Genomic DNA, 21085 nt, shown 5'->3' with positions numbered 1-21085 from the left:
TTTGGGTGGAAGTTGGTAGGATGGATGCAGACTGTAGACTAGTCTTGAGCTGGAATAGCTCTCCTTCCTTTTGATTTGATTTGGAATTATGCCCTGTCTTAGGCTATTGCCTCACCACACAGATCAGAATCACCTGGGAGACTCATTAGATCACCAATCACTGGGTCTTGCCTTCAGGGTTTCTGGTTCAGTAGGTCAGGGGTGAGACCAGGAATCAAAAAATTTCTAACAAGTTTTCAGATGCTGCTGATGCTGCTTGTCTGGGGGCTGAGGTTTGAGAACCACTCTTGTGGGACATGTTTTCAGAGTGGTGTGAAGCTCCCCTGCTGCAACCTTCACCACAACTCTTGGAGAGGGTAGTGCTTGTTAAGATCCAGATTCCCAGGCCAGGACCTATTGGTTCCACTTGGTGGGGTGGGAGAGACACAGAAATGACCAGGAGTCTGCATTTTCACACTGAGGTTTGTGAATCACTGTTGTCGGGTGGGTACAGGGAGTTTTGTTGTCTGTCCACAGCCTTAATTTTTGTTAGCATAATCTAATTTACTTCCCAGCCAGGGCTCTGCATGGTCCATCTGAACTTGACTATAGCTTGCGACCTTTGTCCACCAGGCACACCAATGGCCATCCGTACTGACGTGGATTCATCACACCACCTCAGCAGCCGTCCCTGTGGGGAAACATACACAGCCATGATTTTTTAGTGCTCGTTACAGTACATTTAAGACTGTGTAAAACAAAAAAACAGTCCCAGATGGTGCCTAAACCCCCCAGGGGCTCACGATCTAAGGGAAAGCCAACAATGATGAGAGAACACGACGGGGCATAAATCAGATGCTCAATTGTGACTTGTTAGGATACACAGAAGGAGTCAAAGGGGGGGAAGTTTCCAGAAAGGCCGGATAGGTGCACTAACTTGAAAGATGAACAGGACCTCAGATGACGCTGAAGTCCAGGAGCTTCCCTGGGTGGACGGAACGGTGAGAGGGAACATGAGGCGAGAAGCTACAGCTGAGGCCTAGGCAGCCAAGGCAGAAGTGGGCTCCATCGGTCTCCTGCCCTGCCCTGCGACCCCAAGGGACCTGGTTTTGTTGCTCTGTGCCTTATGTGCCTAAGTCTCTGCTCTGAGCATCCAGAGACTTAGGTAGCAGGGAGAATGGCCTAGAGAATGAGCTGCAGGGGTGATGGGAACAGAGATGAGCGCTCCTGCTACTTTAGCCAAGGGAAATCCTGGCTATGTTGGTACCAATTCCCTTTAAAATCCCTCAGGGTCTCCAGGGTAGATTACATGAGGTGCGAAGGCTCCTGAACTGGAGGAATTAAAGTCGGCTGTTCAGCTTGTTGCCCCCTTCCCGAAAAAAGCCAATTTCAAAAACTTTTAAGAATGCTTCAGGAACCACTATATATATGTTTCTACAAAGGCCTAAAATTAGCAGTGTTTTATTTTGGATTACGAATTCCCTCCTAGTCCTCCTAAACCTGAGCACATGAGACACAGCCAGATGTCAGGAAGTGGGTGAAAAGCTGAGGTTACTGAGGTGTTGGTTGCTCAGGCTTGCGGTTTCCCCCCCTTCTCCTGCCCCCCGCTGGCAGGTGATGCTTATCTTCACTTCAGCCCACCTCTTCTTGATTGGGAAAACCCTCTTCTCCCACCGTGCCCCCCGCCCATACTTCTCATGTTGCTCTAGGTTTCCTTAATCACAGCACTTAAGAACCTGAAATACCATTCACACATAGGTGCAAAGTGAGAACTACTCTGTCGAACAGCTGCCTCTTCCTTCCAGCGAACTCGCACGGGGAGCCCACGTCACCGACTCTTCTGGAGAGCATCCAGTGTCTCTGCACAGGCTCCCCCAGGCTGCCCACACCCCTCCCAACCCGTGGATTCCTGCTGCCTACGTCTGGTCTAGGCCCCCGGTCTGCTCCACTTCTGCCTTCCGTCCAAGCCTTGCTCTACTCCACTCTGCTTTTCACACGAATTCTCCCAGGTTAAACTGTACGCCTCCTACAAGACCAGTGTCAAGTCACTACTCCTTCCGTGAAGCCCTCTCTGGCTACTATAGCCCTCACCAGTGTTTCTTTTCTGAACTCTCTGCCCCTATGCCCCCCTCCGCTCTGCTCTTTCACATGAGCCAGTCTGGCCTCTTTAGCTATATTGTAGGGCTCTGTGGGTGGGGCGTAGGGTGCCTTGTGTTCCTCCTGAAGCTCCCCTGCATTTCAAGTCATGCTGAGCACAGTGGGTGCAGAGTGACCTCGTGGTGTGGTTTGGTGGAATGTGAACTTTCCCGAGTGTGTAATACGCTGGGTGATGATCACATTGGGGAGAGGTCTGGGGAGGGCTTCTCATTCAGAGACAGGAAAGCACTCAGGGGAGAGGTGGAAGCCATTAATCTCTTGGAAGATGAACCCAGAGCATGTTCTGGATAGGGATGGGCCAAGCTCCTCCCTCCTCTCCCACCCCCTCCATCCCAGGTGCTGGCCCCCAGTCCCACCTGGTGGGCAGCTGACTCCATAAAAGTACCCCAAGGAGCAGGAGGCAGCTGTTAGGAGGAGCAGGAGGATGGGCGCTGAGCATGGGCAGCAGCCGCAGTCCGGGGGCCGCAGGGGCCGTGGTTCTGGCGATAAGAAGTCCAAAAAGCGTAGCCGGCGCAAGGAAACCTACTCGATGTATATCTACAAGGTGCTAAAGCAGGTGAGAGTGGGGAGGTAACGTGTGTGCACATGTATGCGTGTGTGTGTGTGTGTCTGTAGTGTACTGGCCAAAGAGCCTTGAAAAGGCACTGGACAGAAAGTCATACTCTATATGCTCCTGGCCTTGTGGTGAGTGGACTCTTGAGGTGGTTGCACTTGATCTCAGAGGTCCCTACTACCTCTCACAGATGTTGTGCACCTGTGAAGTGCAGGAGGCATTTAAAGCCCGCCACCATGGTCCAGAAGCTTACAGGGCTTTGAACAGACCAAATGATTATGTAGAACATTAGGTGGGCTGTAATTAAAAGGGAAGACCACAAGAAAGTGTGGGGCTGAAGGGCGATTGGATGCCCAACACATTATGGTACAAATGAGAGGTACTGGTTGCTAGCGGCCAGAGCAGGGAGCAATGCACAATGCGCATGAGCTGAAGACAGGGAAGGCCTTCCAGCCACACAGCTACTCAGTCACTGAGGGGCAAGGGGATTGGTCGACTCTACAGATGGACCTACGATGCCTAGAGGCTCCATGCATTGCTGAGTCACATGACCTGGTAGCAGCAGAGGGCAGGGACCCCCCTCCCTCAATCAAGTGGCCCCTCCCATACGTACCGCCTGCTTGTCCCACCTCTTGACCCACAGGTGCTGTGGGTGCTCTCTGCTCATGCAGCCTACCAGAGCACCCACGAGAAGTACCTACTCCCGGCACTTGCACACTGCCAAATATTTTCGGGCATCAGTGGGTACCCAACAACAGTGTGTCAAGGACACAAGGCACTCTGACCTCAAAGCCTCTGCCCCACTCAGCAGAACCAGGGCCAGGGGCCAGCAGAACAGCTATGTTGTGTGGCCTGAGTCTGCCCCTGGCCTGAGCTTTATCTTTTTGTTAGAGTAGATCCTTACACATGAAGCCTGTCTCCGGTCTGAATCCCATCACCAGTGCCAGTGACCTGACAACCTGGGTCTCTAGGAACGCTCTTGTAGGGTCAGGTTGGGGGCAGGACCAGCACTGTTGTAGACTGGCCCAAAGCGAGCAGCAGGGGACAGGCTCCAGTGTCCAGAAGCATGTGGGGGGGTGGGAGGAGCACTGGCAAGCCTTGCAGCTTAGCCTAACCTTGAGGCTCAAAACTTGGAAGGGGAGGGTTGGCCCTGGGTCAGCCTGGCAACAGAATGCTGCTGAGCAAGTTCCCCATGGACTGTGAAACTTAACACCCCAGGACCCCAAGAGAAAAAGATGTGATGACAGCACAAGGGGTGTAGGCTCAGATCCCTTGCTGGCAGTGACAACCAGAGGCTGTAGGGAGAGCCCGAGTTCTCCTTCTGTCTCCACCACTGACTTGATGTGTGTCATTGGCAGTTTCCTCTCCCACTTCACGGGGAAACACTTCATGGGGAAACACTTCACATCTGCCCACTGACATGTTAGGATTGTCACCAGGCCCAGGGGAAAGTGCCTTATTTGAATTCATTCAGTGATTCACTGTACGGCCACAGATCCCAGGTGTTCTGACTCCCAGTCTGGTGCTGAGATTGTGTCACAGGAGTGTGTCCTCTGGACAATAATTTGGTAATAATCTGCCAGGTTAAGTGCATAAACCCTTGGACCCAGTGGCAGTCCCACCTCCGGGAACCTCACCCCTCGGAGTCCCTTTCTAGGAGTAATGCTATCCAAATACACTAGATAAGAAAAGCAAAATCAAAGATCGATGCTTACAAGGAACTTAAAAGCATCACTGTTTACAGTTGGAAACCACTTCTAACCTGGATGTAGTAATAAAAAAACCCAATCCCTATTTCTGTGTCTTGGCCTCTAGAAAGAGGCTGCTGAGGCAGCCTTGCAGCCTCCTGCAGGCCAGAACTTAGAGCTGGGGCTTGCCGCACCGGACAGTGCCACCTCATTAACAGAGTGGTCCCGCTGCTTCTCCAGGTGCACCCGGACATCGGCATCTCTTCCAAGGCCATGAGCATCATGAACTCATTTGTGAACGATGTGTTTGAACGGCTGGCTGGCGAGGCTGCCCGGCTTGCCCAGTACTCGGGCCGGACCACACTGACATCCCGGGAGGTCCAGACAGCGGTGCGTCTGCTGCTGCCCGGAGAGCTGGCCAAGCATGCTGTATCTGAGGGCACCAAGGCCGTCACCAAGTACACCAGCTCCAAGTGACCCAGGGCCTTCCATTAATAAAGAGTGAGCTGCTCCCATGTGCTGTGGTGATTTGAAAAGGGGAGGTGTGATGGGGGGCAAGGGTATCGACACTTTTTAGGGCTACGGGGTAGAATCATACTTATTCATACTTTTTAAATACTGCCTTCTGAGTGTGCCCCACGAGCAACCTGTGACGGTGCTTTGTAATGTGCAAAGTTCTGACTGGTAATGAGCTCTTGTAGGACTTGGGATCAGGATTCAAATCCCCGATCAGCTGTGTGTTAACTCTTTCAGGCCCTAGTTTTGTGATGCCATTCCTGGCAAAATACCATTTTTGTCCTGTGTTGGGCACGGGGGCTACATGGATCTTACCCTACAAGATACAAAATGGAAGGCTTCTCAATAATCTGGGATCTATTGGATGTTTTTATTTTCCTCTAATGTTTTCTCCTTCCTAAGTTCAGAACAATTAGGAATATTTGAGACTCTTCTTTTTCCCAAACTTTTAATATTTTTTTTGATTTTTAAAAAATATTTTATTTACTTCTTCATGAGAAACAGAGAGGCAGAGGGAGAAATGGGCTCCTCGCAGGGAGGCCAATGTGGGACTTGATCCCGGGACTCGGGGACCATGAGCTGAGCTGAAGGTAGACACTCAACTGCTGAGCCACCCAGGCATCCCTTCCCAAACTTTATGTTGAAAAAAATCTCAAACTCACAGGAAAAAATGCAAGAAAGTACAATGACCACTTATATATCCTTCACCTAGATTCACCACTTAACATCTGATCACACTTGCTTTTTCTCTCTCATTTGGCCTCTGCTCTATCCTGTGGATGTATGACTCACAGAGTCTCTCCTAAGCTGTGAGGGGATGGGGTGAAGTGGTTGCATTCAGTGAACAAGCCCAAAGTCCTTTATCTTCCCTTTGCAACTGGACAGATGGAACTTGTCCCCTTCAACTTCATGTACTGAATAGGCTCACTGTGGTGGTGGCTGGCATTTGGATGCAGTCCTGTATGCTACACATGGCTTTTTCTCGTAGGCCAAGCCTAACCTGGAGATACCATGGGAGGACCAATCACTCACATTGTAGTCCCACAGCTAGAAAGGGGAGGGCCCAGTGGATCTGGCCCCTGAGCCTTGGCTCTTCCCCACTCCCACTGTGTTTCATACCTCGCTAAGGTGTGACCCAAGAGACCCAACTCAGATCAGGGGAATTATTTTTTTTAATGTATTTTTTAAAAGATTTTATTTATTTATTCATGAGAGACACAAAAAGAGAGGCAGAGACACAGGCAGGGGGAGAAGCAGGCTCCATGCAGGGAGCCCAATGCGGGACTCGATCCCGGAACTCCAGGATCATGCCCTGGGCTGAAGGCAGGCACCAAACCTCTGAGCCACCCAGGGATCCCAGATCGGGGGAATTAGAATCTACATTTTTGACAAGATCTCTGGTAGTTTGCACACACACGAAAACCACAGAATTCGTCATCTCTGGTTCCTCTGCTGCTCTCACCTTTCTCTCCCTTTCCTTTGCCCTGTGTCTTATACGTCCTTGCTTAACATGGAATCAAAAAGATCATCCCCAGCTGACCAGTCAGGTGCTGCTGTGATGTTTTGTATTGTCCAAAGATTGGTCTCCTGAGCCCGTTAATCATGATGCAGTAACCCACAGATGGCTCAGAATGAGCCCCAAAGACTACTGGATCCCATCCACTGCTCTAAGGTCATTCTTTACACTGCATGGTTTACATGAATCACAAAGTGTGATCAGACCCCAGGGAAATAGGCATGCTTGCGCTTATCTCAAGGGAAAGTTGTGACTTTGCAGCCTGAACCCCGACCTTCCAACCCCAACTCCAGTGCCCTGTCCCCCTCACACCACACCTCCTCCAGGACAGTCATCAGTAAGAGCCAAGGAGGCTGGCTCTGCATTAAGGAATGTTGAGAAATGCAGCTGGAGAAATGAATGCCTTTAGGACTCGCATCCACTCAGAGCCTCATAGCTCACAGGGTGACTTCAAATAGCAACCACTCTTTTATTTGATCCTCAAAAGCAAAGAAACCACAACTGACCCCATACTCTGCCCTTGCCTTCCAAGGCTTGCTATGGGAACATCCTCCAAGGTTAAGTGTCCCCAGTCCTGTACCTGCTGCCCCCTCCCCTCACAGCCTTAGAACATTGGGACAATGGGACAGAACTCTTAAAACTCAGATGTTCTGGCTTTGGGGGGTGGAGTCAAGGTGGAGTCACAGTGTCTGTGGATTGCATGACCAGCTCACCAAGGGAAGTGTGCGAAGTGGGCAGCATGTCTGAGCAGTGAGTGAGAAGCAGGGCTGAAGCCCCCAGGGCCGGGAGAACAAAGGACAAAGTGCCTCCCTGGTCCTGTCAGGCTGGGGCAGGGGAGAGGCAGAAGGGATGCTGGGGCAGCCCTGGCTAAGCCCCAGACGTCCACACAGCTGCTAGACTAGCCTGTGGTACACTTGCCGTCTTCAGTCTTTTCTTGGACTACTTATTCCAGAATCAGTCTTCTCCACACTCACACCTCACCCCTACTTCCCACTCAGCATTCTAGACTACTGTAGCATCCCTGGGCTGCACCCTCTCCCTAGAGGACCGATTGTGGACTCCAAGGGGCCCTTTCCTCACAGGGAGCCCTAAAAGGCCATGCCCATCCTTCATCCTCCTTGCTAATCTGTGGATGCCCTCCTCCCAGTGATCCCAATCTCCCTTAGCCTACAGCTCTGGAACCCCAGGTTCACGGTCCTCGGAAGGCTCAGCAGTCCCCCACCCTTGCAGGCTGAGGCTCCAATCACCCCAGCCCCCCCCCCCCCCCCCCCCCCCCCCGCAGAGCTTACCAACGCCTCTGGGATTCCTCCCACGTGACCCTGCAAGAGCTGCTGGACCAAGAGCTGCCCCTGCTCGAACCGGTGCCCGACAGGGAGCGCCAGTCCTTCCATTACAGGCTGTCGTCGCTCTACCTGTACTACCTGGGGCTGCTGCGCCGGTTCGACACCCTCTACGACCAGATGGTGCACCCGCAAAAGCGGAGATTGCTGCGGCGCCTGCTGGATGGCGTGGCGGGCCGCGTGCTGGAGCTCAAGGACGACCTGGTGCGCACCGACTTGAGCGAATACCACTGCCTGGACCACGTGCTGCAGGACCTCAAGCTTACCCCGGTAGGAGCCCCACCCACCGCCCACTCCAGCGGGGGGCGGAGCGAGGTGGTGGCCTTTACCTCCCTCCACCCAACACTAACACGGAGCCGCCTCGAGCACCTGGGGCAGGAGGGCCAGAGAAGCTGGAGCTGGTCTCGGCCTCCCAGGGGCAGCCCTGGCCTTGGGACCTCTGCCAGGGATGGGGGACCCGACGGATCAGGGGATGGATGGGGTCTGATTTGGGAGAAGGGTTTCAGGAAGAGGAGGTGCAAACAAGTAGTTGAAGGAGTGGCCCAGGAGTCAGGCTGGAGGCCCCCAGGGGCTGGGAATACCCACCAACCACAGGCATTGGTGAAGACAGTCTCCTAGAGGTTTGCTTCATAAAGGATGGTTCTAGGACCAGCAACACCAGGACCACCTAGGACTTTCTTAGAAACGCAGACTCTCTGGACCACAGCTCCAACCCAGGAATCTGCTTCTGCATTTTAACAAGCCCCTGGGTGATGCGAATGCCCTGGTCAGCTCCAAAACAGAGCTTCTGCACAGGCCTCCAGCCTGCCCCAAGGGCATGGTTCACTGCTCCACATCTGAAGCAGTCTCCAGGTTTCCAGACCAGCTGAATCAAACTCAGCTATGGACTTGAAAAAACAAACTAACAAAAACAAATTCTCCAGGCCCCGCCATTCTGGGAAGCACCTAGGAGTCTGCATTTTAAGAGACCTCCACTTGATTCTAATGCAGGGTCGGGATCAGAACCACTGCCCATCACATATCATGATCCTCCAGAATTCAACTCCTGTTACATGGTGGGGCAGGGGAATAGAGGGATGATAGAGGGATGATTTTAGGGGGAATCTGCCAATAACCCATAAATCTCCCACCCCAGGGCTCTAGAATGAAGGAAAGAGAATCACCAGGGTCTGTGTGAGAGCTGAGAAATCAGCCAGATGGCTTGGATCTTGAGTCCTGACCCCCTTTCCCCATATTGCCCCAAAGGCAGACCTGGAGGTTCCAATCCCCAAATACTTCCTGCTGGAGCAGTCCACCATTCTGAAGGAGCGAGGGCTGATGCTGGCAGAGATCCTGTCCAGAATGGGACCAGTGACCTCCGAGACGGTAAGTCAAGGAGACATCTTCCCAGATTCCTCTCATACACCCCTCCCAGAACAGAGATGCCATCTTCCAGGACACAGAGAGGACTTGCCCTGCCCTACACCCACCTTAGGGGGCTCTTTGGGTAATCCCTAGCCTGCTTCAAGGATGGTCTCGTACTCCTTGAAACTTTCTGACACCACGATAGAGGACAGGACTTGGGCATGTAGATGCTCTAGGAGGACCACGTACCTAGCATGTCCTTTGGTGGATGGTCTCCCAGCGGCTAGCCTGGAAACAAGCCCTCTTTCATCTTCTGCCCCTTTGTCCCTGCTGTGGCCAGAGTTTTCCAGAAATGCACCGGACCAAGGCCATAATCCTGCTGCAAAGGGCTGAGCGGGCCAGGCAAGGCCGGCTCCGAGCCACCTTCATGCGAGAGATTCGGAAAGAAGAGGAGCGGGATCGGAAGATTCGAGAGGAAGGTTGGCACAGGTTCAGTCAGGACCAAGCAGCTATCATCATACAGAAGGTAACCCCCCAGCACCCAGGAGGAAGGTCAGGGTTGAGTCACCTCTTCCAGAAAGACTGCCTCGCTCAGCAATTGAGGACAGAGGGGAAGGTGCTTGGATTCTGTTGCCCCATAACTAGATCCTAAACTGGGGGCCTAATCAGTTAATAACCCTGTGTCTTGCTTATTTATTATTTATTCTACATCTCTATCCCCAAAAGGACTTGAAGTGGGATATCATAAAAGCCCCAGAAACAGAAGCAGCATTAAAATTAGGGGAGAAAGATCCATAATAAGGTTGCAGAACAGAGTAGATGATCATTCTAAAAACTCATAAGACTGTTAAAGATGAGTCACTAAAACGGAGTCTGAGAGTCCTGGCAGCTGCAGTAAAAGGAATCATGATGAATGGAACAGAGTTTGAGAACTGATGTGATCCAGATGTCCTCAAGGTCTGTGCCAGCTGGGTCACCCTTTACCATAGAAATAGCGTAATCACATCCCTCCCCACCCCCACCACTGCAGAAAACCCAACCCCATCCCTAGGTTTCCCTGTGCCTTCTTCCCATCCAGGTGGTCACACCTCTCCTCTGCTCTGGACGGCCATTCTGTACCTCTTCTCGGCCCTTGCTATGCACCCATGTGTGGGTATGTGGCCTCTCTCATCTCTGAGTCCTGCTGACACAGGCCTACTCTGTTAGGTGGTGGTTACCACCTTAAGGAGATCAGAAGGGCCTTCGGAAAATTCTAATGCAGAAAGGGAACCCTTTGCTCCTGCAGCATCATAGCTCCTGAGGTCCACTGCCCTGCCCTGTTGCAGGACATCTCTTTACCACCTTTTCCTTCCAGAAGCAGGCCTAGGACTGACCTTTTAGTCTCTCCCAGCTTCTTTCTCCAGCCTCAATGCTTCTGGAACTGTTTGCTAGCCTGAGGGAGGAAACTTAGAACTCATTTCCGCCAAAGCCCAAAAGCAAACCAAACAATTAACAAACTGCACCTCAAGAAGGATAGATTTTGGGGATCCCTGGGTGGCGCAGCAGTTTAGCGCCTGCCTTTGACCCAGGGCGCGATACTGGAGACCCGGGATCGAATCCCACGTCGGGCTCCCGGTGCATGGAGCCTGCTTCTCCCTCTGCCTGTGTCTCTGCCTCTCTCTCTCTCTCTCTCTCTCTGTGACTATCATAAATAAATAAAAACTAATCTTTAAAAAAAAAAAGAAGGATAGATTTTTAGATTTCTAACAGTACAGAGAGCATGCAATCTGAGTCCCCTGCATCTGGGTGACTGTACCAATGTCGGACTGGCCCACGGATGAGGAGGAGGCCCTGCCCACAGGGCCTGCTATAAAGCAAGCCCTTCCAGAAGGAAAGTCAGCCCCAAAGAGAGAGCCCCACTTCTCCCCTAAAAGCCAGAGCAGGTTTTTTTGTCCCTGTTGCCAGACATCGAGAATGTGGAAACACAGCAGACACAGAGACTGCACACTGAGGCTCTGTGATGGAAGAGAACCCACCGGGCCAGGCCCTGGCACTGCCTCCCCCTCCCCCTGCCCATGCCCCACCCCTATCTACACCCCACTAGTACTGGGCTGTCCATGGGGGCTGAGAGCGGCTGGAGGCCTGAGAGAAGAGCGCTGCGCAGGGAGTCAGGAAACCTGGCCCTGTCTCAGCCGGGCCCTAATGGGCTCTTAGACCTGAGAGAGGCCATGTCCTATCTCCAGCCTCAGTTTCCTTGGGTCGAAAAGGTAGGAATTTATCAGAGGAGCTCCAAGGTCCTTATAGCACCCATATCTATGTGCCCGGGTGGGGTGGGGGGGAGGGAATCAGGTGTATATTCCAAATGCTGTGGGGATTCTGAGAAGTGAGAGTGGGAGTGCTTCTTGGAGAAGGTGGTATTTGAACTCTGAAAAGATACAGCAGATTAGAGGGTGAGGATGGGAAGGAGGGAATTCCTAGGGGCCTGGAGGGAGCAAAGCCTTGGAGCTGTACCGTATGGGTGCCTACCCACCCCACTGTGTTCTAGGCTGCTCCTGCTCAGGAAGCCACTTGCCCACGAACTGCCATGGGAGGTATCCCCCTCAGCACTCCTCCCCTGCCTCCCACCCCAAAGCTCCCCTGGCCAGGCCTTTCCTTGCAAGTGGTGGGTGCTTCTCCCTGGGGCTGATCCCATGAACCGCATCCCTGCAGAAATGCAGTGTGGGGAGTGCCTGGGCCCACGTGTTTCCCCAGGTGTGGAAGGGTTACTTGCAGAGGAAGTGTACTCAGCACGATCGGTGGACAGAGATGGAGTTCATTGGCATGGTAAGGTCCCCTGCCTGGCCCCAGGCAGGGCTCAGGGTGGGCTAGTACATGGGGTCTCCATCCCTCTTTTTTGTCCCTGTACCCCCACCTCAGAGTGACACCCTGTACAGCCCCTCACTGCCAATGTCTCCTTCCACTCAGGATTGTGCTTGGTGCAGGTGGAGGGGCTCAGGCCAGGGAACCTTGGTTAAGGGATCCTTCAGGATTTGAGAAGGAGAGGGAAGGACCAGAAAGCTACCACCAAGCCCCGTCCCTTTCTACCCTCTCTAAAACCCTCAGAAGGATCTTACATGTGGGGCGGGATGCAGGATAGTAGCACAGAGCCTCCTGGACCTCATGTTCATGCCCTGGGCTGGAAGGAGAGGCTGAGCGCGTGTGCCTAGCAGAGGAAGGAGGCCACAAGGCTAGTAGGAACTGCCACCCCCTTGCAGGGCTCTTACAGCCTCTGGGAGAACCCCGGGGCCAAGGTGGGATGGGGCATATCCCTTTCACAGCAGTGTTTCAGGCCACAGTCTCCCCACTTGCTCTGAGGGGCCCAGATTGGCTTCTCCTCCACTATGCTGGGCATAGGGCTAAGTTTTACCTCTGAGCATGGGTATGCCGGCAGGGGAGTGTGCGGGGTAAGAGGGGATCTCCAGCACATGTGCAGGTGGGGTGATCCCACTGAATGACATCCATCCCTACCTCTCTGATGGATCTTACATCTGGCTAGTCTCTGCCAACTTAGGGAAAGGAAGCCATGGTGGGGGTGAGGGTTGTGATCCCTGAAAGGGAGCTTGGCAGTGGGCTGAGCCTGTGAAGGCCTCCTGATAGGGGGAGTTGGGAAAAGCCGGCTGGGACAGCAGAGGGACCAGAGGCAAAGGCTGAGGTGGCTCCATTCCAGGAGGCCTGGGGGCTTCAGAAGGAAGGAGGGACTGGAGCAGAGGTCAGACCCAGGGGGTTTGGAGAGCTGGACCCCCAGGAGGCAAGAACAGGCAGAGGGAGGCCAGGGTCGGGCCTTGGGGGGGATCTGAGGGGAGGCATGGCATGGTGGTGGGTGAGGAATGAGCCTGGCCACCCGGGCCCATCAACAGTGTGAGCTCAGCGTTTTCAGTAATTGTCTCTGCGCAGAGTGATATTTAAAATACATTTGGGAGCCAATGAGGCGGGAAAGTGGCTGCGAGAGCGGCTGCCAACACGGGCCGCTGGGGCGGGGGTGTGGGTGGGGGCTGGGGCCCAAGGCTTACAGGGGAGGGTGTGCTGGGGGGAACGGGCAGGGGGGCCAGCCCAGATGCATCTAGCAAACTCATTATCAGAGTAATTTACACAGGCGAGTTTTGGCTCCAAACACAATTTCTCCTGATGCAGGCATGCCCATGCCTGTCGTTCCGCGTAGGCGTGTGTGCTGTGGAAGGAGGGGGCAGGTGTGTGTGCCTGAGGCTCCCTGCTTCCAGCCCTGAGTCCTCCGGCCTCTCCTTCCCTGGGCCAGCTCCCCTCGGCTCACCAGGTGAATTTGCGTGTCATGTATCAAGACGGCCTGGGGGAAGATATCGGCAGGCTCCGCCAAATAGAGAAGGAGGAGGAATTCCAGGTGGCAATGGTGAAGACCCATGATGTCCTCAGGGAGACAGAGGGGCCTGACATGAAGGAGAAATTGAAGGAGCAAATCCGACAGTGGTTTATCGAGTGCCAGTCAGTGTCTCCAGCCTCAGCTGACCCAACCTTCAACCCCTCTTTCTCTCCTCACCACAGTGTCCCCACACCTGTCCTGTGCTCCAGACTGGGCCCTTCTCTCTATCCACTCCCATCCTGTTCACTCACTGCTTACACACCTGACTTAAACCTGGAGCCCTCAACCTATAGGACCATCTCTGCCCATGACTTCTCATTTCCCCTGATGGAAGAGAAATGCCAAAGCCAGATGGGGAAAGCATCCATGGGTGCCCCCTGAGGAGCCTCTCCTTTCTAATTTGTAATTCTCTGTTCCTTCCCTCTTGTCCTCCATCCCCATAGTCCTTTTCCTTTCTTCATCCTTCCCTCTATTTAACTGTCCATCCATTCACCCACTCTTCTACCCATCCATCCACCTACCCATCCATCCACCAGTCCATCCACTCATCGATCCACCGTCTACCAATCCATCCATCTACCTATCTACCTATCCACCCATCTAACCATCCATCCACCCATCTATATACCTATCCATCCATCCATCCATCCATCCATCCATCCATCCATCCATCGACCCATCTAACTATCCATCTAACCATCTAACCATCTATCCACTCAACCATCTATCTACCCATCCATCCATCCACCCATCCGTCCATCTACCCATCCATCCATCTATCTACATATCCACCCATCTTACCATCCGTCCACCCACCCATCTATCTACCCATCCATCCACTCATCCATCCCTCCATCCACCCATCCACCTATCCATCTAACCTTCTAACCATCTACCCACCCAACCATCTATCTATCCATCCATCCATCCATCCATCCACTCATCCACTCATCCACTCATCCATCCATCCATCCATCCATCCATCCATCCATCCACCCACCTATCCATCTATCTATCTATCTATCTATCTATCTATCTATCTATCTATCCATCCATCCATCCACCCGTTCATCTCTCTGACCATTTTATGTTTACTTAGTGCCCTTACTGGTCGGTTCCCTGATTATCCAGATGAATCTTTAGGTGGATCCTATCTGATCTTTGCAGACAAGACTCCAGAACAGGTACCCTATAGTGGGCACAGGAGACTTTTTGTGGTAGGTGGGGGTCTAAGGTTATAGACAATAGTTAGTGTAAACTGAGGGTGGCAGTGGGATCGGGGGGAAAGATCAGCTCAGTGGAAGCAGATGTGGCTGGAGGAAATATATATAGCTAGCAAGCCTGCTGGGGAGGGGAGTGCCTGTGTCTGGAGAAGACTTCTGCCAGGGAGAGAAAACATGTCTGGTGAGATTCTTTGTGGCCCCAAACCCCCACGGGCCAAGAAAGAGCAGCAGCTCTGATCAGAACACTTCATTCTTCCTGGACCCCTGTGAGGTATCTGGACCCCGCTAGTGATCCTAGTCTACCCCCATCTCGGGCCTGGCTTCTTTTGCTCCTGTGGAATCCCACTGGTCTTCTCTGAAATGTCTTCCATCATTGGTCACAGGTAAAAATGGAACTGGAGGTGCAGGCCCAGGAGAGCAAAAAAAAGAACCAAGAGAAAAATAAGGAAAAAGAAAATGAGAAAAAAGAGAGGAAACAGAAGAAAGGGAAGGGTAGGAAGAGGGTAAGACACCTCCTGGATATGCGGACCAAGTGGGCAGGGGGACAGAGTCTGAGGAGATTCTGGGTGGGAGGCTGGTCTGAGAAGGATAAGGGTCAGAGACCATGGGAGGGGGTCAAGATCAAAGGATATTTCTATTCTAGGAAGCAGACACAATGCTGAAAGCATGGCCATCCAAATTTATACCTGTGATTAATGCCGGACATGAGGAGTACATAAGTAAGAGGGGAGGGGGTTGGGGAAGAGTGTCCAGGACTTGTGAGGGCCTTCGGGTGACCCTTGGTCCTGGGGAAAGGGGTACATGCTATGTGTCTCATGAGTTGGTAGTGTGGGTGTGTGGATGTGTAGGCCGAGGGGAGACTGCCAAAAGACAGAGTGTGGAGTGTGATTCCCTGGGTGGGAGGAGTTATGCCTTTGATCCGAATCCTGTACTAACAGGCCTTGGGATCAGGCCTCTGGGGTCTGGGTAGAAGTAGCGCCATTCAGCCCTGTGAGGATGGAGGTACCAGCCTGGCTCAGATTCCTGGCCAAGTGTGTGTGAGTGTGTATTCGTGAGCTTATGCACGCACGTTTGTGTGTGTGTGTGTGTGTGTGTGAGAGAGAGAGTGTGTCCTGGGACTCTGAACTTCATTCCCCAGTCTGTCTGTCCATGGTTAGATGTGTGGAAGAACCAGCATGAGAGTATACACTCGACTCAGAGTTTTGACCCCGAGGCACTCAGGGTGGAGAAGAGGAAGGAAGTAGAGGAGGAGATCCGGATACAGGTGAGCAGCTGCCTCAGGGCCTCCCTGCAGCCCTCCTCCCTCCTCTCCCCCAGCCTGGGCCTCTGCTGCTTCCCCTCATCCTCCCTCCCATCCTCAGGCCCCTGGCCTGCCCCCTCCTCTGTAGCTGCCTCCATGCTGCCTTTTCTAGCTCCACCTCCATCCATCTCCATCCCCCTCCTCCTCTGTGGCTCTCTGGTCCCTCTCTCCCTGGGGTGCAGACAGGCTCTGAGCCCGAGCGGTCACACATCATGCCCATGAGCTCTTAAGGACCTCCTGCTATGTGGCTGCAGGGCATACCTTGGAAATATTCGATCATGTGACCTTTCCAGCACCCTGAGGTGGGTGCCCTGATTTTCCTGACGTGAGAAAACAGGCTGACATGTTACGCAACTGCTCATATCACACAGAAACAAAAGGGTGGGTCTGGGGCTTGAACTGAAAGTCAACTGAATCCATCCTGGAGCCTATCCCTTCCTTGGTGCCAGGTGGGGGCAAGGGTGAGCAGGATCTGGAATGGGAACTGGGTGTGGACCGGTGCAGGGGCAGGGGCGAGGGGAGAAATGCAAAGCTTCAGGTTCTGGAAGAGTGTCTAGGAAGGTTGTCTGTGGACACCCGTACTGCCTTCTCTGGGCTAGTCTCGCTCTTCTCTGAGGTTGCTCTCCTCCTGTCCACCCCTGCCCCAGTCCTCACCCCTCCACCTGTCCTCTCCAGCCCCTGGCTGCCCTACCACACTCCCTGCGTCCCCCCAGGTTGACGAGCTGATGCGTCAAGAGCTGAAGAACCTGCACCTGGCTGTGGACAGGGAGGAGGGGAAACCCTTGAAGCCTCCGAAGGCAAGATGAGGGGCTAAGGCGGGGACAGGAAGGGGCACACAGTGGGGGAGACGAGGAACCGAGGACAACTGCCCGATTGCCCATGTGCTTGTTTCCGACCAGAAAAAGGCTGGGAAGAAAACTGGGAAGAAGAAGGAAAAAGATCTGACCCCAGACAGGTAGCAGACCTTCTACCTTTTACATGGGTGGTGGAGCAAGCCCCGGCCTGGGAAAGATCCGACTTCCTTTCCTGGTTCTATTGCTGTGTGACCTGGAGACAGTCCCCTAGACTCTCTGACTCCCTATCCTCGTTAACAAGTGCCCTCTCTGCCACACTCACAAGATAGCTGTGAGGACCAAATAGAAGCTTGAGAAAGTGCTTTGAGAATGATGATGCAGAGTAAGATGTGTAAGGATTGTCCTCAATGCTCCCTCCTTCCTGTTCTTCCCTCCAGCCTTTTGCCTTAATCAACTCTGTCCCTACCAGAGCCATCTCCCCCTGGGCTTTACGCTGGGCTGTTGAGGAACTTGTCAGTGGTCCCTGTCCACTCACTTGACCAAAGACATCAAGCACATTGGTGCCAGCTGCTTTCATGCCATCCCTTCCAGGAGTGTGTACATCTTAAGTGTGATTTCTAGGGAGAGGGTGCTATGTCGCCCAAATGACTGGGCTTCCGGTGGTGGAACTTTGGGCCGTGAGCAGACTGATGAAGGGAGTGTGGCAGAGGGTGCTGGTCCTTACACCCCCCTCATCCCACAGAGCACCTGCTGTGGGCACACTGCCTTCTGGGCCAGTGGGTTGGTGCTGCACCTTCTAATGTTGGCTGTCCAGCGGCACTAATGATATTTTTGACCTCAAGATGTAGAGCAGGAGGGCCCCTTCCACCTTCTCCTCAAGCCTGTAGCACCATGCCACTCATCTCTGTCTCCACTACCCTTCGTCCTTGGGGCCCCCTCTGTGTCGTCCTCTGCAGGTCCGTGGAGTCTCTGCTTGAAGAGCTCGTTGTCTTTGGCTTTCTAAGGAAGAGTGAGACGGTGACCTTAAAAGACTACATTGGTGAGAGGCCTCCCCAGCACCTGCTCTCCCAGGCCGAGGAGTGGTGTCCTGGCCATGGCCTCCCGTGGCTGGCTACTACCCTCTGCAGTGAGCCTTCTCTGTAAGGGGCTCTGGCCCTGCCCCAGGGGATGCCACTCAGCAGGTAGCTACCTGTCCCCCTGCAGGTGACTTCCTCTATCTCGGATCCACTCTGAACTTGGCAAACAAGTTGCCTATGCCTTCCCTGTTTGACATACGACAGAATGTGGCCCTGTATGGAGTCCTTCGGCTTGGTGAGATGCCCTGGGGAGCGGGAAGAGCCAACAATAGCAGGTGGCTCTCGGGAGAGCCTGGGTGTATGTCAGGGTGGCTGAGGTGGGCATGTCCCCTGTGCCGTGGAACCATGCTGGACTCCTCCTGCCTTCCTCAGGCCCTGCTGGAGGTCACACCCAGGTTGTGGTCACACCTCTGAAGTCATTTGACCCCTTAACCTACCAAGGAGTCCACCTTTCCGGCCCCTAGCCCAACCCCAAGTGATATCCTATAGTCTGTCCCATTTCCAGAAGACTAAGACCTTCCAGAAATATAAAGAGATGGTGCAGAAAACAGAAAGGGGTTTGGAAGGGGGTAGAAGGCTCCCTCCCGACCCTGCACATAGCTCTTCCTAATTGTACCTGGGCAGCCGTAGGAAGTCCTTTTGGCTGCCTAGCTCAGCGTTCTTGCCTTGGGGAGAGCTCAGACACTGCAGCCAGGATCTGAACTTCATCCCACCCAGCCCCGGGCCTTTGGCCTCACCTTCCACAGAGGCTTCTACCCCAGCCCCCTCCTGGCCTATTGCCTGCCTCTGGCCCTGTTTCCTCTCTCTCAGGCTCCCCAGATATACACGCCATGGCTCCCCTCATCCGCTCCATCCTCCTGGTGGGCCCTTCTGGCATGGGGAAGAAGATGTTGGTCAAGGCCGTGTGCACAGAAACTGGTGCCAACCTGTTTGACCTGTCACCCAGCAACCTGCAGGGCAAATATCCTGGCAAGATGGGGGTGCAGATGATAGTGCATATGGTCTTTAAGGTCTGGCTCCCCCAACTCTGGCATTTCTAGTTCTCAGACCGACCACAGAGCAGGGAGGGCTTTATGCTTAGGAGGCCCCCCCGTCTGCCTATTTGGTGTGACTGCAGGAGCTGGCGAGGTCTCCCTACCAACCCCTGCTAGGAGCTTGTGGATTCTGGAAGCCCTAGTGATGGAGGACAAAGGGGGCTGTGGGGAGCAGAGGAGGTTATTTCATGGTAGAGATGAGGCTTCCCCCCAGGGAGGATGGGGACTTGGTTCACATGGAGGTGTGATGGAGGTGCTGCAGGCTGACAGGTGGGGTGGAAAGGGGGTACAGAGCTCCAGGGCCTGCCCTTGGGCCAGACACAGAGGCAACCCATGCCCAGGTACATCAGACATCAGAGCTTTCTTCTCTGACCTGTCCAGGTGGCTCGACTCTTACAGCCCTCTGTGATCTGGATTGGGAATGCCGAGAAGAATTTCTATAAGAGGGTCCCCAAAGAAGAGAAGGAGGTGCGGGGGCCTGGGTAGCGGCATGACCCAGGAGCGAGGCTAGCAGTCCTGGGCTTGTTGAAGTCAACTCCAAACCTCACCCACCATGTGGCCTTGGACAAGTTCCCTGTCTTCCTACTGCCTTTTCCTTGTGTTTAAAGAAGGACTGGCCTCCCCCTGGCCAACTCCTAGTGTCCACTCAAGGCTCAGTGTGGGCATGTGCTCTGAGAAGCTCATCTGAGTCACCATGTCTCTCCCCACCAATCCTCCCTCCCCAGAGTAGATGGACCCAAAGCGAATAAAGAAGGATCTCACCAAGGCCCTGCGACTGCTGAGCCCAGGAGACCGTGTGATGCTGATAGGGACGACTGACCAGCCACAGCTGGCAGAGATGAAGGGGCTGTGCCGGACCTACGAGCGAATCCTCTTCATGCCACGGCCTGACTATGCTTCTCGGTTTGGTGAGGCCCTGTGACGTGAGGATAGGCCTGACAAGGGACCCGGGAACCACCTTTCTTTCCATCCTCACTGCTGCTGGGAGGACTTGCCTCCATGGCAAAGAAGGGCAGCTAGACGAGCAGCCCAGTGGCCTGGGTCCAGGCCTGGCTTCATGGACACGGGCAGGCCACGGAAGACCTCAGTCTCATTTCCTCGTGTTAAGTGGAGAGGATGATTCTCACCTTCCTGGGAGGGGAGGCACTGATGGACACAGAGCTCCTTTCAGATATAGGCAGAGACACCCACCACAGCTCCCTGCCCTGTGTCCTCCCCCAATGCCTACAGTGCTCTGGAGGCAGATGATAGAGACCCAGGGAGTTCAGGTGACCCAGAACCTAGACATCAGTGCCCTGGCCAAGGTGTCCGATGGCTACACACCTGGGCACATTCTCCAAGCCATCCACTCAGTGCTGACCGAGCGGCGGGTCCTGCAGTTGTCCAAGCAGCCCCTGGTGGCCTCAGAGTTCCTGGGCCATCTGGCCAAGCTGGAGCCAATGTACAGGGAGGAGGAGGAGTCCCTGAAGGTGAAGCTTTGGGGGTGGGGGCCGTTGGGAAGCCAGGCAGGAGGGTAATGGTCCAGCACTAATCAGGGAGCCAGCCCTCTGGAGCCCCAGGCCCACAATCCCCCTTAGAACGCTCCCTCTGCTCCCCCATGGAGTTCAGCTGGAAGGGAAGAGACCTCACAGGGAAAGGCCTGTGGGCAGGACCAGCTCACCTGGTTTCTAGGGCAGGAGCCTGAAAGTGCTGCCTTTGTATTAAGGGCCCTTGGGTGGTTGGTCCTGGCACCAGCTGACACCCACATTCCCTACCTCGGCCAGTGCCCACCAGTGCCCCACGACTGGCAGGATGGCCACAGGAGCCCTGGAGAGAGGGCTTGCCCCCAACAATGGCCGACCCCGTGGCCTGGGACACTTGGTGGGGAACGAGGGAAACCAGGACTCCAGCAGGATGCCTGAGCCCCTGAAGAGAGGAGGAAAGGGGAGGGCAAGGTCGGGAGGCAGAACCCGGGGCTAGAGCCTATGCCCTTACCCCTTTCCTCCCCCGCCACCAGGACTGGTACTTCAAGACGCCATTGGGCAAGAGGAAGGTAAAATTCATCAAGGACCAGGATGTTGAGGAAGCCAAACTGGCAAAGGAGAGGAAGAAAAGGAAGTGATAGTTGAGGCCAGAGTGCCCGAGCTCGGCAGCAGGACCGGGCTGCGCCCCGCAGGTGGAGGGCTGGGGCAGAGGCATAAATGGCCACGCAGCTCGGGAAGCAGCTCTCTCTGT

The 21085-nt window shown here is 54.1% G+C and overlaps 2 protein-coding genes across 3 annotated transcripts; both read left to right on the top strand.

Moving 5' to 3' along the window:
• Positions 1-78: 78 nt before the first annotated feature.
• On the top strand, positions 79-4892 carry H2BE1 (H2B.E variant histone 1). Its single transcript, XM_038559755.1, has 3 exons — positions 79-1988; positions 2473-2692; positions 4618-4892. The coding sequence occupies exons 2-3, from the start codon at positions 2561-2563 to the stop codon at positions 4852-4854; spliced, it is 369 nt and encodes a 122-aa protein (XP_038415683.1). The 5' UTR covers positions 79-1988; positions 2473-2560; the 3' UTR covers positions 4855-4892.
• Positions 4893-7039: 2147 nt separating this feature from the next.
• Positions 7040-21071, top strand: IQCA1L (IQ motif containing with AAA domain 1 like). Of its 2 annotated transcripts, XM_038559743.1 has the most exons (19): positions 7040-7159; positions 7692-8019; positions 8995-9114; positions 9434-9619; positions 11824-11895; positions 13364-13566; positions 14544-14628; positions 15051-15170; positions 15311-15386; positions 15825-15931; positions 16681-16764; positions 16867-16922; positions 17718-17800; positions 17965-18072; positions 18648-18847; positions 19253-19339; positions 19602-19779; positions 20102-20340; positions 20868-21071. In XM_038559743.1, exons 1-19 carry the CDS (start codon positions 7110-7112, stop codon positions 20970-20972), a joined length of 2487 nt encoding a protein of 828 aa, XP_038415671.1. In that variant the 5' UTR covers positions 7040-7109; the 3' UTR covers positions 20973-21071. The 2 variants fall into 2 exon arrangements, with proteins under 2 accessions (XP_038415671.1, XP_038415672.1); XM_038559744.1 differs by lacking the exon at positions 20102-20340.
• Positions 21072-21085: the final 14 nt, after the last annotated feature.

The sequence above is a fragment of the Canis lupus genome, chromosome 16, assembly GCF_011100685.1.
Source record: "Canis lupus familiaris isolate Mischka breed German Shepherd chromosome 16, alternate assembly UU_Cfam_GSD_1.0, whole genome shotgun sequence".
In the NCBI taxonomy this organism is placed as follows: domain Eukaryota; kingdom Metazoa; phylum Chordata; class Mammalia; order Carnivora; family Canidae; genus Canis; species Canis lupus.
Note: the sequence above shows the minus strand (reverse complement) of the source record. Positions and strands in the feature narration are given on the sequence as shown.